The 19,853-nt window shown below is 34.8% G+C and overlaps 1 protein-coding gene across 1 annotated transcript in view; it reads left to right on the forward strand.

Moving 5' to 3' along the window:
* The window catches only part of LOC109054564 (cell migration inducing hyaluronidase 1), a 110,453-nt gene that overhangs the window by 68,562 nt on the left and 22,038 nt on the right, over positions 1 to 19,853 (forward strand). The window contains 2 exon segments of the mRNA XM_042761335.1: positions 15,894 to 16,063; positions 19,309 to 19,518. Coding sequence (XP_042617269.1) covers positions 15,894 to 16,063; positions 19,309 to 19,518 — 380 coding nt within the window.

Raw genomic sequence — 19,853 nt, forward strand, 5'->3', positions numbered from 1 at the left:
TGGGATTTTTATTTTAACAGAGCAGAGAACACCAGCGCCTAGGTGCATGGAGCTCCCATTCTCTGTCTTCATTAGTTTATGCTCTCTGTTTGACAGTTTTAATGATAAATTATTAGACCGAACTGTTAAACAAATAAAGTAAACTCATAAGGAAAAATTTTATAGCATTTGCTTTTCTATTATTTATGGAAGCTTGTTTCGCCACTGGATGAAAAAAGTAATTGCAACTCTTTTTCTTGCAATTCTATTTATATTTCTAAATTATTAGATATAAAGATGTAAACTCAGAAATATGAGATGTGAACTCAGAATGAGTGAGATATAAACTTGCAATTCTGAGAAGAAAAGTCTGAATTGTGAGATAAAAAAAAGGTTTATTTTACCGATATTTTTAACAAGTTCAAATTTTTTTTTTTAATATCAATTATTTTGAAATTGTTATTTGAATATATAAATAAGTAGAATAGATATAAATTAAATTTTAACAGTTGTTTATGTGCTTTTATTATCTATATATTAAATAGTGATATCATATATATATATATCAGCATTGCTCTCTAAGATATCGGCATCAGCCATAATAAAAATTAAAAAAAAACTTTTTAGTTAGCCACTACCCACTTTAGTTCATCTAGGTAGTACATTTGTGTGCAAAAGTATAGACACCCTGTTCAAAAAACATGTTTTGTTAACAAAATCTATGCAGTGAGCAACTTTTTGCATATTTTAATGCACAGTTATGAACCATTTACTGATTTCAATGAGTAAAATAATTACAATTACCTACACAAAATAATTATACACATTGTTGATTAGTCAAGTCAACTTTATTTATATAGCGCTTTATACAATACAGATTGTGTCAAAGCAGTTTTACAGTGTTAAACAGGAAAAACGTGTGCTGATAATGCAAGTAGAAAACAGTCAGTTTATTGTTAGTCTTACTCAGCACTTACATAAATGCACAGAAGCAGGGATGCTGGAACTTAAAGTGTGGTTGAAATAACAGCTAGCCGTGACACTTCAGTGCTGTCAACAGGATTTCATCATGGCAATTCAAAACTAGGTGATTGGAGGCATTAGATGAAATTATGCATCAGAGAAAATGTTGAGTTCCAGCAGTTAGAAAAAAACGCTTCCTCACAGGCACAAAAGTGTTCGGATTTCAAATAAACGCCTTGTAAAAATCCCTTCATCCTCGTCCTCCCCGGGTTTGGAATGTCTTACATCAGATTCAGGAAAGCACATTGCACTCAAAAGTGAGGATGACTGTTCTGGGGAACTTTTCGTTTTGAAGTGTGTGTGTATGTGACTTTTCGTTCTGTGGTTTAAAGATGACCTGTGTTTATCTTCTTTCGGTTTAATTATATTCAGGAATTCTACTCAACAATGGTTGATGCTCAGAGCCTGCGGAGAGTACTTCCTCTGTTGAATTCCTTTGAATGTTTTCCTGCTACACCTCCTGATTTTAATGCTAAAATAATTTTCTCCAAATTAGATGTAGCGCATCAATGGACTGCAATTTCAGCAAGTCATACCACTAATTCAACTGAATTGAAGCCTGTGAAGTCTAGCTGGGCCTTTCCAGAATACTAACCTTTTGTCAAGCTGTTTAATAGGCTCTGTTTCAAAATCTCTTGAGCCAACTACGTAGGCAGCATTTTAATGCATCTAAGACGTGCTTCATAGACGGCACCATTAGGTACCTTCTTTTTGGTTATTTTTTGTGGATCCTTTGTAGATACTACAATTCAAGAATGCATTGCAATGAGGTTAGTAAAAAAATTGTTGCATTTAAATAAATATTAAAGGTACATTACAAGTGATGCTCAATCGGCACAATGTTAATTACCATAAAAAAGGGTTAGATTTATTAAACAGGACAAATTAATGTGAGATCACAATGTCATAAAAATGGATGGGAGTGGAAAGAGCGGGTGATCTACTGACAGTGCACAAATTATTGAACAGATGCAAACATGCAGAGCCAATGATAATCAGGTATGTGTAATCTACTAACAACACAAACAAAATGGGTTAAGACATGTTTTATTTGGGTGTTCAATAATGGCGCAAATACCATTGAACTGTCTATGGCAAACCTTAGTAAACTGCCTTGCATTAATCATTTAAATACTCTCCTCCCATAAATTTAGTGTCTAAAAAGGGAACTGCAAAGACAAAAACAAAAAAGGTATGAGTTTTGTTTTAATCAAGAATATGGTACAAATGTTGTTGTATCAAATCTGGAATATTTCTTTAATATTTAGTACAAAAAACAAACAAACATAATGGTGGGTTAAATGATTGAAATTGAGAATAAAACATTATTCATTCAATACCAGCAAGTGTTAATAAAATTGTTTAATAGTTTATTTTAATCCATAAATTGGCTATTTTCTCAATATTTTGTGTGCTATCTGCACTAATATTTGGTGTAAGTAAGACGTTTTGGAAAGATGTCTCACCAAAACTGAATTTATTTGATCAGTAATACAGGAAAAACATTAATGTTGTGAAATATTATTAGAACTGTTTTCTAAATGTAATTTATTTCTGTGACGTAAAGCTGAGATTTCAGCATCTTTACTCCAGTCTTCAGTGTCACATGATCCTTCAGAAATCATTCTAATATGCTGATTTGCTGTTCAAGAAACATTTCTGATTATTATCAAAAACTGGGATACATTTTTTTCTGGATTCTTTGATGAATAGAAGGTTCAAAAGAACAGAAATAGTGTTTAACTGTCACTTTTGATCAATTTAATGCATCCAATTCAAAAAAAAAAAAAAAAAAAAAACACATATGCTTCTCAGGGTATGACAGCTTTAGATTGTAACTGTAGGCAGTGGATGTTTTAAAGCCGAGCCATAGTTTTTGCTGTGCTTGAGGATGTCATTTGGCTGCTGGAGGATGATTTTGCCCTGAACACATTTCTCCGGGTTGTTGACCATCATGCTGGTTGGTTCAGAATGGTGTTTCGTGGGCGGTCCGGTTTGCACTAAATATAGTATTTCACTTTCAGACCAGAATGCTCAGAGTTAGTGCCATCAGACTGCTAAAGATTGCCGGTTTTGTCAGATGTCGTCTAGCAAACTTTAGGTTAGACTTAATGTTAGCCTCTCCCAGAAGTCACTTCTTTCTAGCCGCTCTCGAAGAGAATCTCTTTTGAAGTGTTGGAACAACTGGTGATGTCGGGATAGTTTCTCTCGTTTCATCCAATAAGCTCTGCGCTTCTGTCAGGGCTGTAGCTGCTGTCTTGTTCATTTCTTTAACAATTGCTCCTCTTATTCAGTTGCACACTTTGGTAGGATGGTCTGATCATAGATGTTTCAGGGCTTTGTGCCATTTTTCCCATTTTGCTGCAATGAGCATCACAGTGCTCAAAGGAAGAGCTAAAACGATAGCAATCACATTCTCTAGATTTTTTTTCCCCTCTAATAACTTCATCTCGAAGTTCCACAGGCTGTTGGTTTTTCGTTGTGCTTTAAAATATAGACTTTAGAAAAGCAAACAAAGCAATGTTTATTGTGCAGTTGACAACAAATGAATATGGATTGGATGATAAAGGAAGACAGGTGTACTTGATGCATAATGCATTGATTAAGGATGTTTATTTTTGTAGGCTAAACAAAGTTGTTGGGTTTGGTTACGCTTAGCAGATCCAGTTGAGATGCTCTGCTTTACTTATTTATTTATCATACTTGGTGTAATCTCTCAAGAAAACCTAACCTAGTTTAGAGTATTTTAATGATTTTTATATGAAATGCAACTTTGAAGACCACTTAACATTGTGTCTAGGGATGCACAGTTTAGGGAAAGAATCTAATTATGATTTTTAGACAAAAATTGCAATGTGATTTTAAATATTTGTTTGTTTATTTTAAAAAAGGTGATGTGCTTGTTTGTAAGGCTTTACAGTTTGGCCAAAATTTTGTGAATTTATATATGAACATCAATCAATCAATCAAATCAGTCAATCAATCAATCAGCTATTAAATGATTATAATTATTACTAAATAAAACCTCAAACAAATATTAAATATTACTATTGTAATATTACACTCTAAAATAAAAATGAGTGTTTAAGAAAATGCATATAAAAATTATTTTACAGAAAAAAATATCTTAATTTTCAAATGTCAAATCATCATTAAATTTATTTCGGCTGAAAACCACAGGACACACATCACTCTGAAACATGCCCATGTTTATTAATCACAATCAATAACTACCTTTAATAATCACACTAAGCAATATAACGATTTCGGGTAACACTTTATTTTAAGGTCTACTTACTAGATGTACTTACTATTGTAATAACAATTAATTATGCATTATTACATGCAAGTAACCCTAAGCCAAACCCTAATCCTAATCCTAACTGTATAGTAAGTACATGTAGTTAATTAATATTACTCAGTACTTAAATGTATAATTACACTGTAACAAGGACACCTTAAAATAAAGTGTAACTCGATTTCGATTTCATTTTGATTAATCGTGCAGCCCTAACTCTATCTAATTTTAACATCACTGAGTATATTGCAAGAATTCTCCAGAAATCCCATTTGGATATGACTTTGCAGTTCAGCAGAATGACAAATCGGTGAGCGCTTTCTGACGGCGCTGTTTTGAAAAACTATCAATGCCAAGGAAGATTAAATAGTTCTCAACACAATATTGACATTGATTTTCAGTTAGTTTATTGTGGCAAAGACAGAGATATGTGCTAGAAAACCTTCTCTCTGTAACAGCAGAGAATCATTGACCACAGGATTCACTCTCTTGTTTCTGAAGGAGAGTCTTGGCTCCTCCTAAGGTTTCTTGCTCATCAAACCTGCAGTCGAGGGAGTATTTCTCTTGACACAGTCACCTTTTGTCTCACTCCCCGCTGGTATTGAAGCACTATTTTGAAACAACAATGCTGCTTCTCAGGTACCCTGTAAAACTGAACGATGGTTGTAGATCTGACCCTTAAAAATGACTTTTATTGGTTTTATTCAGAATTTCATAAGTAATATATTTGAATTGAATTTGAATCGTTTTTTCAAGGCATGTCCAAATGCCTTAATCAGGTAGATTCATGGCTATTTAAAAAGATTTATCAGTGTTAAAATGTTTATAAATGTCAATTTTCTCCTTTTTTCCCAACTAATAATTCAATTTCAGTCATTAATTATTTGCAAGTTCTATCTAAAGTTCACTTTTAATATCATTAGTCTTGATGCTGTGGTGCATTAAAAGTCTGTCTTCAACCAGATTCCTCAGAAAATGCCTTTATTGTGATAGACTAGGCCTATTATGAATATTACATCCATATGTATGCATACATGGGTTAATTCATATGTACCATGGTAAATCCATTGTTTTGATAACTATGGTACACTCTGCTCATTGTGAGGTCTGTAGTAACTTGAATCCACCCAGCAATAGTGAACAAACTTAGATAAGACATTTTTTAAACTCACTGCTTTCAGTTTGATATTTGTAAATGGTGTATCCCTGGATAAAAAGTGGCTTATTTAAATCTGAATGAGTGCATTTCATGCACATGAAGGACACATTTCTGTTTGCTGATGCAGCTGATGGGTTGAATCAAGGCAGTTGTGGATTTCATAACGTCTTGTACACGTACAAGTGTACACGTATTTGCTGTGGTTTTAGATTGTGCTCTTTAGCTCTGTTCTCACTGAAATGGAAACACATAGTGAAGGAACTCAGAGAACAACTTTAAAGAACTTTTTGAAAAAAGAAATTGATTTTGGGGGGAACTATGCATTTAAACATGAAAAAATGCCATGGGGAAAGAAACCTTAACTAAATTCAAGATAAATTCAAGATTCAGTTCTTGTTATCTAATACAGTTTTTGCATCTGCAAACAAGGTAGGAAAAATAAACTTCAAAAAATAAAAAAATATATTCTCTAAAAACAATTTGTATGCAAATTTGTTTCTAAATTAATTTAATGTTGTTATTTTTTGCTGCATTACATTACCACAAGAAGTAGGATTTGAATTCATCGTATTTCAGAATTCATAATCTTGTATAGTATGAGCAAGTCTCCCATTACCTGCTCATACTAAACACGCAACTGTTCTGCACACAGAAAGGACACAATGTACTTTCGCATTCTTTTAACAATTTGCCCTTATTATTTGTGCAATGACTCAGGACTGCTGACAGATCCCATCATTCCAGTCCTCATCTCTGCATCTCAAACAATCTGCATTTTTTCAGTGTTTTTTACTGATGCATGCCAGACGAAAAATTAAACCAGATAGAATCAAGGTTCACTTATGATGTTTTTCTCCGAAAGTCATTACAGATGTATGTACAAAGTATGTGACGTTTCCACATTGTTTGTAATTGAATCATTTAATGACGCTGTTTTGATTTTGATAACTTCCTCTGCACTGTTGTGTTTCATTCAACTCGGAAAAGGGTCATTTTAGATATATATTTAAACAGCAAAAAAAGGCACCTTTAACCCTTTTGCTGTGCTGAAAATATTAATTTTTTTTTTTTTTTTCCAGTCAGAAATGACCGACCTTCTAAAAATAGCTTGTAAAAATGTCTCATTATGCCATTTTATTACAAAATCTTGGATTCAGTCCTTTTGTCAGCATGTTTTCTTTCAGTTAGCATAGGTTTTGTATTCCTTCTTAAAACTGATTTTCCTGATTGATCTGAGCTTATGCACCTCAGTTGAGTGAAAAAAGCATTATTTGTATATAATTTTGGCAATGTTTGCTCAAAAACTGTGGTGCAAAACCTCAAAACAATGAGGCCTACGATCAGTAAGTTCCAAAAAGAAATACAAAACCTGTACTAATTGGAAGAAAACAAGTTGAAAATATTGAATCCAATTTGTTGATGTCATAAAAAAAATTGGGACTGGGAACGCCACAAGTGTAACAAAGTGAGGGGAAAAAATCCCCCAAAAGTGAAAAAAAAAAAAGAAAAAAAAAACACCTGTTTGACTAAAGTCAGTAAGTTCAATGCAATAACATTATTAGATTTTCTGGGAAAAGAAAAGCCAGAATGTCTGGAACCCAGCATGAGGGTTAGGCATATCAGATGCATCACATAAAATGCAAACCTGTTACAGGCACAGTAAGTCATTTCTGAAGCTTTTCTGATGATAATTTGACACCTTCAAAACAAATGTTAGCTGCATAGCATTGTTGAGTCTTTGCAATTTGGTTGCTAATGGCCATATTACAAAAGCGTGCCTTGTCATAAGATCTGATAAGTTCAATGTTCTAAATGAGATTTTAATTGAAATTGCCATGGTTACTTAAAATATTCTAATAAAGAATGTTCCTGTAATACGACCCCAAGGGATTATGTTGTTGATATGCAAACATCTCTAAAGCAAATGCTACTATTCCGATTTGTGTTAAGCAATGGAATGTTTTTATTTTTGGAATATGAGATCGGAATATTCCACATAATATTCCACAGACCTTGAATGGAACGCAGAATTTGTTGTTGCAATTAGAATTTCCAATAGCTTTGACGTTTTTCCAAAACATTACCTTTCTTTCTTTTAAAACATGTCAGCAAGTCAGCAAATTTTTCTTATTTCGTCTTCTTCTTATTATTTTTTGCTGTTTAGAGAGCCTTGTACAGGTGTGATTTCTCAAAAAAATGTTTTAATCCCCAAAAATATTCCTACTACACTAAATAAAATATATAGTATAATCCTATCCAAACACATTCAGTCTCCAAAGCCACCACATGCATCCATAATTCCAGGAATTAGCCAGCTCGGTTACTTTGCATGTCATTGCCAAGCATTGCTCATATTTAATAAGCAGTTTTGCTTTAATATTTTGCTTTCTCTTTGAGGATTTTCCAAAGAGCCTTTTCCTCTTTCTATGCATTAAGCTGCGGGACATTAGCGTAATTGCTCCTGTCAAGTAATAACAAGACGGTTCCTCTTTCCAGACCCTGTCTCTTTATTCCTAATGTCAGCTCCATCATGTTTTCTATCTGTTGGAGTAGACTGTGTGTGGCTTGTTAAATGTATATATATTTCATGTTCTGAATAATTAATCCAGCTTTCCATTACAATCAAACACAAATGTCTGGAAACAAATCTAGTGCTTTAAGTATTTCTTTGCCCATCTTTTGCACATCAAAGGAACTAAATACTTAAAAGAGGACACATAATCATAGATCAAGCAATCTAATTAAAAATCGGTGTGTAATAGATAGCTCAGCTATTTTTAAATGGCAAAAGAATTGCTGCACAAAATTGAATTACACCGAATTGAATCACTGAAGCTAAAAAATTTTCCCACTTACATTTAAAAAACACTTGTTTCCATTGTTACTAGAACTTTCACTAATGCTTTGTTTACCTTATTTTACCAGTTTATACTGTCAAAGGCCAAAGGTCATTTATTAATTATAGCCATGACAGATCTCCATCTGATTTATTCACTTATTTATTTAATTACTAATTAATTAATATTAATTAATTAATAATTACTTATTTAAATTTTATTTATTCCTTATAATATTTATATAAAGTATAGTAAGTTCAAGCAATGCATTTTATCAGCATTCTTTGATAATCAAGCTTGCAACCTTGATGTTTCTAATGCCCTTTGAGCTACAGGAATGTATCTATATACAGTACAGTACATACATAGAAAAAAGCATAAATAATAAATTACTAAAGAAAATGAGTAATGCTTGCCATTTAAAGCATGCAGTATTATGATGTTTCTTATGTTTATGCATTTTAAACTCAAATCTGTTTAGTTGTTTGTAGTTTGATCAGCACAAAAAAAAAAAAAAAATTCTGACATTTAAAAAAATATGTGATTTGAAATCAGATTTTTGCATATAAAAAGATGTCAAATAAGTTCAATAAAAAATATAAGAAAAAAAATTACAATACTTTGTACAGGTCAAGGCTGCATTTATTTAATTAAAAATACAGTAAAAATAGTAATTTTGTGAAATACTATTACAATTTAAAATAACTTAAAATATATATATATATATATATATATATATATATATATATATATATATATATATACTGTATATATATTGCAGGGTGGATTAAAAATGTGATTTTTAAATGTTAATACCCATGTAATTATTGTTACTACTTTATTTCATTACGTTGGCAACCACCAAAGATGCCTTTTGTTTTGCACAGAAAGGCATCAGCTTACATTTTCTACCGGAAAACTAAAAGTGTATGTTATCATATATTGTGTGACAGTTTTCTGTCTGTACTGCCAGTTTGCTAATCTCAGTTGTTGTACAACAACCTTAACTTGGTGTCACCTGACGCCTTCATTGCTATAGCAACCAGCGCAATCCTGCCAAAAATGACTGTCTGTACTGCCCGGACGCACAGAGCCATGATTCCTTACAAATGAATGATTGAATAAGTGATTGAAAGATTGAAATGTGCTTGTGTGTGCAGGAAAACTCTTTTTCTGTGTGAGTCGCTTATAATTTGTTGTTGTTTTCCAAACTTCACGCTCTTTTTATCTGTCTCTTTTAGCCTCTCATATATCTTTTCATCTCTCACTTTCTCTCTCTCTCCAAAACAACCGTTTCAACATCATTAAAAGCATTTTCAGCTGTCCCATTGTTGATTCATCATCTTCAAGCCTCCTCATAATTTCTTGTGGCAGCTCTCCATTCGGCAGACAGGACAGATCTATTTTAAGAGCCAAGTCAGTTCCTCACTCCTTCAGCAGAGTGACACCAGACAAAGCTGGTGTTTATTAAACCCCAATAATGTCTTTTCCTGTCATTGCACAAGTCGCTCGGGGGGTGGGGGGTGGGAGGGGTTGTGCAGGTAAACGCCGCTGATTCACTTTGATGATTGTATTTATCGAATAGTCTAAACCATGACAGTTAGCTGAGTACACTGCACTTTGGAAATGCTGACATTTGTTGTTTCATTGCCAAGTCATAATGCAACATGCATGACTGTGTAATGTGAATATATTTGTCAGTAAGATTTTCAGCTTCATCATGCATCCAAATGATAGTTGTCTATAATGCATGGAGATTAGCATCATCTGGAGCTCATCTTCTATTTTAATTGTCATATTTGAGTAAACATCTTTCAGATGAAAAGGCACACATTGAATAGATGTATACGTGAATGCATTTGGTTTATGCTTTTATCTAAAGTGACTTACAGTATAGTGCATTCAAGCTCTGCATTTTATCGGTACATGCATGCTTTGGTAATCAAACCTGTGACTTTGATGTTTCTAGTGCCAATTTGAGCTACAGGAATGAATGCATACATGTATCTATAAAAGCATCAAGAATAAAACCCTGAAGTTAATGAGTGATGCTTGACATATATAGCATGCAAATTTATGCTGTTACTTTAAGGTTCAAACTCATATTCAAAAAGTTGTTTGTAGTCTGAACATCAAAAATAAAATAAAATAAAATAAAATGTATCAATACTCATCTTCAGTGTCACATGGTCCTTCAGAAATGATTTTAATATGCTGATTTGCAGCTCAAATAACGTCTTATATTATATATTACAATTTTAAATAAAGCCCATTTATAAATTGTAGCTATGACAGATCTCCATTCTATTTATTCGCTTATACACTCACACACACACACACACACACACACACACACACACATACATGATCCTTCAGAAATCATTCAATATGCTGATATGCAGCACAAATAACATTTCTTTTTATTTCCAATGCTGAAAACAGTTGTGCTGCTTCTTATGTTTGTGGAAACCTTGATCCATTTGTTTTGTTTTTTTTTTCATGATTTTTTTGGTGAATAAGAAAGTTCAAAAGAGCAACGTTTATTTAAAATAGGAATCTTTCATAACATCAAAACAGTTTTGCACTCTCACATTTGATAAATGAACACATCCTTGCTGAATAAAAGTATTCATTTCTTTCTTTCTAACCCCAAATTTTTTAATGGTAGTGTACATTTTTATTGTCATTAAGTTACTTTAGTCACATGTAGGTAACCAGATAGATATACCAAAAAAAAAAAAATAACAAACAGATATGACATAATCACTTGCAAAATGACAGTCAGTGCAATGTAATTTCTGTGCAATGTAAGCAAAGGATAATATTCTGGACTCATATTTTATCATCCAACATTTGAAAATCAAGTCTAATTGCTAAGAAATGTCCCACTTCATTTGAAGTATCCCAACCTGCGCAGAACGAGTTACACACCAAAGTTAATTACTTAGTGTAGTGGTTTGCTCAGATCACTAATCACAAGTATGAGCAATAGCAGTGTGTATAATGCATATGTGTTTTGCTAATAATCCATATGTGTATGTGCAAGCGGTGTCTGTTGAATGGGAATTAACATCTCACCTCAGACACAGTCTGTTCCATAACTGAATTAAAGATAATGATGTGCTACTCTACATATAAATATATATATCTCTGATGTTGCTGAAGAGTACAGGTCAAGGTCTGCTCAGCTTGTGTGCATGTCACTGTGACTCACACACACACTAATTAAAGATGGACACTACCCGAACCACATTGAAAATCTGCTCACGTAGGTCCTTCTGCCAGCAACCCCTAGCTGTTCATTCTGTGTGTGTGTTTACTGGGTAATTTTTCAATAGAACCCATAATTAAGACTTTAATGGCACCGAATGCATGTCTGCTTGAGAATCAAGGCCTGGATGTGTGCATGCGCACGTGTTCACGCACCAAGACCTCTGGCGAGCAGAGGTCACGCATTCATTATCCGCTGGGGTCATAATTTGTCTCAACTGCCTACACGATTAGACCAGGTTTGTGTCGCTCGTGGGCGACGACAAACAAGGGAAGATGTCATAAAAACAAAGCGCCTAGTGTATTCATCACAACAAATTTGAAGATGCGTGTTGCAGATAAGGCGCTAATGATGCTCTCACTGGAGATTGATGGCGAGAGCTTGTCTCTCCGTGTTTCTGTCTCTGATGCGGAAGTGTAGGACGCTCTCTCACTTTAAGACTGCTATAAAAACCATTAGACAGTATTCCAGCCCTGAGGAAACTCATTTAATCCTCTTCAGTTGTCTATAGAGATGCCTGTCACATGCTGAGTGAATGCGTGTGTTTGTTTGTTTGTTTGAATGAGTGTCGCTTGGCGTTAGAAACGAGCCCGATTGTATCAAGTGTGCGAATCACACAGAGGAAGCGTTTTAAGGCGTCATAGGCGCACTTACAACACAAAAGGCTGTTCAGAATGGTAGGCAGCATGATTATTCTGTCTGCCTAGATGCCTTCTTTAGAGCATATTTGTAGAAAACAGTTTTTGAATGCATTGCAATATGTTCAGTAAAAAAAGACGGCAGACAGAACAAGAGAAATGTTGATTATATACTCTATTCAGCACTGAATGGTAGAGCTTATTTATTTTGCATACATATTTCTTTGTTGGCTTAATCAAACAAAGAAATATAAAATGTATTTTATTTTATAGTTTATATGAAGCAAAATTTCCCCCATATCATTTTATATATGACTTAAAATTCGTTTTTTTTAATATATATATTTTTGTATTATATTTATAATATTATAAAATATTCATTATTTATTCTTTATTTTCATGAATATATTTAAAATGTTTATATGAAGCAAAATTCCATCCATAGCACTAATAATACATAACTAGTTAAAGTTCACTTGTCAAAAGTAGTCACACTGCTAAAACAACAGACCATTTAAACAACTTAACGGATGGAGATCATAGATACTGATGATAGAGCTAAACTTAACCAAGAATATTCTTTTAATTAGGAGGGTCAGACTCGCCCAAACCCGCCCAACATCCCACCCTGATTAGATCATTCCATTTGTTCATAAGTGGAGGGAATCGTGTTGATGGAGTATCGTTTTGTGTGCATGTGTAATTTAGCTGGGTGTTGATGGGTGGAGAGTGTTTTTGCTAGGCTGTGAGTTAGGCGTTGATGTTTTTTGGTGGAGTGTGTAAGTATTTTGGTTGTGTTGGTGTGGATGTAGAGTGACAGGATGAGTGTTATTTTTCAAAACACCCCCTCTGTTCACACTATCTTTTGGGATCTGAATGCATGTGATGATCCGTCAATTAATCGTTCTTTTGAAATTATTCTTGATTCAGTTGAACTGATGACACTTATTTTAATTGGTCAACATAGCAAAGCACTAGCAACCAGCCAGAACACTGTCTAGTAAACTGAAAACTGCAATGAGCCATTTTCAAACTCTTATCTCCTGCATGAGCACCAAAGCTCACTGTGTCAGAGCAAATGCACTAACTGCTGGACAATGGCTCAGACTGACTACAGAGATGTCAAATTTGACTCAGTGGGCTTTTGCAGGTGACTATGTGTGTGTGTGTGGTGATGGAAAGAAACCCATCTGTTGGATTTGCCCCACTGCTGGCCGTGAAGCAGTTTCAATCTGTTGACCCCTGTTTGTTCTGAACTCTCACCCTTTCCTCATCTGTGTGTTTGGTGCCAGCTGGCCGTCAGCTCATTTGATGGTGATTCTAAGTGTACAGATACACTGAGGTGTGTGATTGAAATAGATCAGCATTCATCTTATCAGCGTGCAGCCAATAAAACGGCACGCAACAATTAGGCAGCTGCAGACTGCTGTTTGTTTTTAAATTAAAATGGTCAGGTATTTGAAATCTATCTTCATTTTAGAAACCCGAAAGGGTTTCTTTCATACTGTAGCTCAGGAAACTCAAGTACTCAATTAAGTGAATAGAATAATTTTGGAGCTTATAATTAAATGGACTGCAGACTTTCGATATCTGAACACACTTGGGCACTTTAGCCAAGTTTCCATCCAAGGATTTTTTTTTTTTACTATAGTATATAAATTCTGTGTGGATACTCCAAATATTGCAAAAAATAGTTTGGAAACACTTTTTTGTTGTGAAAAAGCAAATTAATATTGTGTCACATGGCAGAATTTGCCAACATTCAGCATCCGCGTTCATTGTATTTCTCCTTTTAAATCGCCATTTTTCTGTAAATTTAAAAGGTGCATTAAATCTTTTAATATTATTAAATTGTATACAAAATTATTTGTAGTTTAATGTATGGGCCCTAAAACAATTTAAATTTCAAGTTAAAATTGTATAATTATATAATTAATAATTTGTGATTATTATATTATATAATAATATTAATTAATTGGTTATTTTATCTTTTTATGGACTCTAAAGTTTTCATACAGGACTGTCATCTTCTGATATTTAAATTGTCTCATTATTTATAACTATTTTACAAAGATTTGGGATGTGAAAGATACAATATAATTGCAATATACAGAAAATTAGGTATGTGAACGGCTCAGTAAACAGGCAGGAGACAGCAATTTTCACAATTTTTATGCATTTTTACTTTGTTTTTACCAGAACAGCATTTTACACAGGAAAATCTGAGAAGCAGAAGACTTCTGCAAGGATCTCTATGCACCTAGGAGAAGCATTTGAGATATTGAAGAGATTTCATTTGTGATTTCTCTTTCCTCTGGGTCTCTTTTTCCCGTGTCCTGCTCCTGTGCCAGGCACATCTGTAATTCCCCCTTGATTGTTAGACAGACTCAAGATCCAGCCGTATAGTGACTGTAGTCATTTTAAAAATGAATAAATGAGCATTGAGAGGAACTCATCCATTAGGAGGAGCAATTTGTCAACATGGCCCAGTCTCTCGGGACCGATGGAGGAAGACAATGTGGGAAACGAGAGAGCTAGGCATCCCTGTTTGTGATTATCAGATGAGCTCTGAGTCCTGGAGCCTCTTCAGTCCAGTATATGGGTCAGGCAGGAAGAATGTCTGAGGGTGGAATGACATCTCTCTCTTTCTCTCTGTTCCTCTACACCTTCTCCAATTTGAGGCATGAAATTCCCCCAAAAAATATACGTTAACTCAAGAATTGTCTCGCTTGCTCTCCCTTATTTTTCTCTCTCGGCTTCTCTCATATATTTCTGCATGTATTGTTCCTCTCATAATCTCTTTTTCTCCATATGCCTGCTGCTGGATCTCAGTCCTGCTGCAAAACTTGTGGTGTCCAGAAACTCTGAGAACTTCATATATTATGTGTGAGACTGACTTTTTCTGAAGGAGGAGGAAGACAAACAGACCAGACAGAGATTGATTGAAAGATCTATCTAGAGCTGGGAGAATTTCTGTCTATCTATCTATCCATCTATCCATCCATCCATCCATCCATCCATCCACCTGTTTTTTGGATGGCAATAAAATGCAATTAAATATACTTTTCTATGGAAATTTGTACACATACACAAAATACTGTTGTTCTGCTTCAAATTACTGTATATATCTTACACAAAATATTTATAAATTAGGCATTATGTACAAATGATATCTAAATAAAGCAATACATAATAAAAAGCATTAATGTAAGATTGTAAGACCTAATAAAGCAATAAAATAACATTAAAATGGTATAAAACATAGTTGTGTCCCGAATTATGCACTATACACTTATACACTATGTACTTATGCACTATGTTTTCAAATGTGTAGTGAATGAATTTTATATGGTTATTTTGTCATTCAGCTTTGTAGTCGAATAGCTCCTTCCCCTCCATTACATAATTAAAGCTGCGACAGTTAAGAACAAGAAATCTGCAACATCCCACACTTTTTTTTATTTTATTAATTAAGTGCATCATCTGGGCATTTAAAATGCACTTTTTTCTATTTATATTTTTATTTGTTTTTCTATTTATAATTTTCAGTCCGAATGCGCTACTTGCACTAATTATACTACAAAACAGCATAGAATAGTGCATGATAATGCAAATTGGGACGGACCTATTAAAAAAGATTACATAGCTGAGGTGTGATGAAATTGTGTGTGTTTGTGTGTGTACACAGGTAAACCAGCGTACCTTCACATAGGAGAGGAGGTGGACGGTGTGGACATGCGGGCAGAGGTCGGACTGCTGACTCGCAACATTTTGATCAGAGGCGAGATGGAGCCGACCTGTTACGGCAACGATGCCTGCAAGTTCTTCTCCTTCGACACGTTTGGTGGACATCTTAAGGTAATCCGACCCTCCTGTCACCTCAAACACACATTTCTCAGTTAAATACCAGCCACAGTTGTCTTGTTATGCCTCCATCCATACGCTAGCTCATCCGAACATGGATGTTCACACCCTCAGAATGAGTTATTACAGCGATGACACCTCTAGCTGGACATTAACACTCTGTCAAACTAGCAGAACGGACATTTTTTTGGCTTTGGCTCCTGCAAAGGGCCTGTCAGTGTGTGTGTGTGTGTGTGTGTGTGTGTGTACGTGATGAGGCGACTCAAGCATCTGACCTCTCTAGTAATTGGCCCAGATCTGACTGTTCCTTTCCCCTCCTCACCTTCGCTGTCATGCAGAAGGTTGGCCCGTTTCTCCACTCAAGAAGAAATTTCCATGTGCAACAACTAGGCCATCCTGTCTTTCAGTTTGTGAGGAAACTGCTTTTGACAAAACCTGCCTCACAGTAATGATTTTAGGAGTGATAAATGTTAAAATAAGTAAATTGTTGTAATTCTTGCTAATAAAGAATATTAGCCCTAAAATATAAATTCTGTCATCATTTACTAAACCTCATGTTCTTCCAAATCCAAATGGCTCTCAACAGTGAGTATCATTTAAATAATATAAGTCTTTTAGGCATTGTGTTTTTGTTTATTTTAGTGTTTTAATGTTTATGGTTTTAGTCTAGAAGCAACTGTTTAACAACACCCTAGAAACCAGCTAGAACATCCTAGAAACTCCTTAAAGGGGTCACGTGACATGCTAAAAAAAGAACATTATTTTGTGTATTTGGTGTAATGAAATGTGTTTATGCGGTTTAAGGTTCAAAAAACACATTATTTTCCACATACTGTACATTATTGTTGCTCCTCTATGCCCCGCCTTTCTGAAACGTGTCTCATCGGTCTGAAAAGCGAGGTGTGCTCTGATTGGCCAGCTATCTAGTGCGTTGTGATTGGCCGAATTCCTCAAGCATGTGACGGAAATGTTATGCTCCTTACCATACTGTGATGCCGAGTCCCGGTGCGACGAGACAAAACCAATAAAAACCCATTAAAAAATGAGGCATTTGTAGCATCCAGTGGGGACATAATTACTGATTATAATGACTTATACTGTCTTTCTACGCTTTGTGTTGCATCACGCCGCGTAAACATAAAACCATGTCTGCATTTGTGATTGGAGAAATGACGAACAACTAGCACTGCTCAAAACTCGCGTTTGAATAGTCAGTGGCAAATTCTTTAAATATGAAATCGTACTTACAGGCTGTGAGTCAGGATTATTTGTCAGAACACCGGCATTGTAGACTACTCTACCAGGAAACAGTGTTATAAATACAACATAACCACTGAATTCTAGTTGTGTCCTCTTTTGGAAGGCCAAACACAGTAGTTTCGCTTTCACACTGAAACACAGCATTTCCACGACATGGCGACGGCAGTAACAATACTAGTTTTGGTACTTGTATATCAGCTATTTCATGTTTTATTGATCCTTTTGCCAAAAGATCCACAGTCTTTCCACCCCTACATGGGAAGGAACCATTCCCAAACTCTACTGGTTCGGCTTTGTTTGTACTCTGACATATCGCTGTGTTTTCTTAATTGGATTGCATGGGAAGGCTGAATTACAGTCTTGCTCTACAGCGCCACACTGGTCAAACCTTATTATTGCAGGCTCTTACATTAGGTCATATGAGATCAGTAAGTATTCGACAACAAAAATATTTGTTGACGGGGCTCATAAATGGTTTAATTATTTGGTTGTAATGAGTTCAGTAATTTAATGAGAGCTGTATCCATGTTTGGGTCAACATGTCAGTCAAAAATGCTCTTCACTCACACACCCATTTGAAAACATGTTCGGCCTGCTTGTTTAGAGCAGTGAACCCACTGACACACTTAACATCCGACCAGACGATTTGAGCTTGTGTTTATGGTTTTCAACCACAAGGGAGGTCATAAAAACCGCCTTCCATGGCCGTGCTGTCAGATTCTTATGATATTTGCTAGGCTAATCTAATTTATGATACATTTAGAGAAATGTCAGGACGGGGTGAGATTGTACATTTGGCCGTACAAAAGGATGAAAGACATTAATTGGAGCCAAAATGTGCCACCTTCCCCTGGGAAACATCAAATCATCTTACTTTCACTCGCATTCTACTGCATTGCACAGATATGACGTGCAGCATATTTCACGTCCTTTGACTTGAAATGATCTGATGTAGGTCACAAAAAAGGCTGCCGTGAAGTCCAAATGTGAACAGATGTGCGAGAACGAGAAAAGAGAGGAAATCAATCTATCTGACACCTTTACTTCCCGCCCGTGCATATATTCATGCATAGACTGGCGTGCACATCTCAGATCTTATTCTGAAAGGATGATGATGTATACATTTCTTACTTTTGATGTTCTTTCATCTAGATTCTCGAGTTTCAGATTTCAAATTTCCATATTAAGGAGTACAACTTGCATAGACACTGATCGGATCACCCAACTTGGACATTAATATCATTGACATTAATATCATCAAGTCAAAAATAGCAGAAATGAGGATCTGCTACAAAATTAATAAAATGGAATCTTTTGTTCTTTATTTCAGGGATTCTGAAACTTTTTTGTCAGCTGAACCCCTTTGACTTTTTTTTTTTTTTCAGAAATTGCTAGTAAATTGCTAGTAAATGTCACAAAGAATAGTAATTGCAAAGAAATGACAAGTAACACAATGAATAACGTGACATTTTGAAGTAGAAATGCTGAAATGACATTTTCTTTTAAAACTTACTCCAGTGATCTTTATTTAATTTACAACTTTGATTATTTTTATATTTATTTATATATATTTTTTTTTACATTGAAGTACCTTCATGACTTAATATTTCAAATATTTATCAACACACTTGCATGTTCATGGTTTGTTTTCTGATGTCAGTTAACAGTCATGTTTATGGAAGCAGCAATGAAATTTTTTCTCAGATTTCTATTCCCACATCTGGCAATTCTGAGTATATATCATGCAGTTTTTTACTTTTTTTTTTTCTCAGAATTGCTGGACAAAAACGTCGCAATTATTATATATATATTTTTTTTTATCCCATGGAAGAAACAAGCTTCCAAATCACATGACATGCAAGTTACAATTAACCATCTTTTAGCCCCCAAGACAGACATGAATATGAATATTTGAATATAAAACATGAATATAGCTCAAAAGAGTGTAATTTTCCCATCTCTTATGTTTTATTCTTCAGATGGAGCGAGGTTTCCGATCGGTGCATATGGAAGGGGTAGAGTTAAAGCACATGGGGCAGCAGTCTCTGGGTCACTACCCTATCCACTTCCATATGAACGGGGACGTGGATGAGAAGGGAGGCTACAACCCGCCAACTTACGTGAAAGACCTGTCCATTCATCACACCTTCTCCCGATGCGTCACCATCCACGCCACCAACGGGCTGCTGGTGAGTTTCAGGTGCAGAGGTTATGTGTGCTTGAAGACATCCATAATGAGTCTCTGCTGCAAAATTAATAGAATGGAATCTTTAGTTCTTGATTTTGATCAAATGGTATGTTTTATTTATCATTCCGTTAATTTTCACACAGCGTTGACATAGAACTACTGGGACACAAAATTCACTGGAAATTCACTGAAAAAGTAAATAATATCTAAATATCCATAAAAGAAGATAAAATTATTTGAGAAGCAAAATATCATAAGATAATAAGACTTTTCCGACAATGTATCTTGAATTAAGTTTTTTTGTAACCCAGTGACAAGTATTTTTTTTTTTTTCTT

The sequence above is a fragment of the Cyprinus carpio genome, chromosome A7, assembly GCF_018340385.1.
Source record: "Cyprinus carpio isolate SPL01 chromosome A7, ASM1834038v1, whole genome shotgun sequence".
Taxonomy (NCBI): domain Eukaryota; kingdom Metazoa; phylum Chordata; class Actinopteri; order Cypriniformes; family Cyprinidae; genus Cyprinus; species Cyprinus carpio.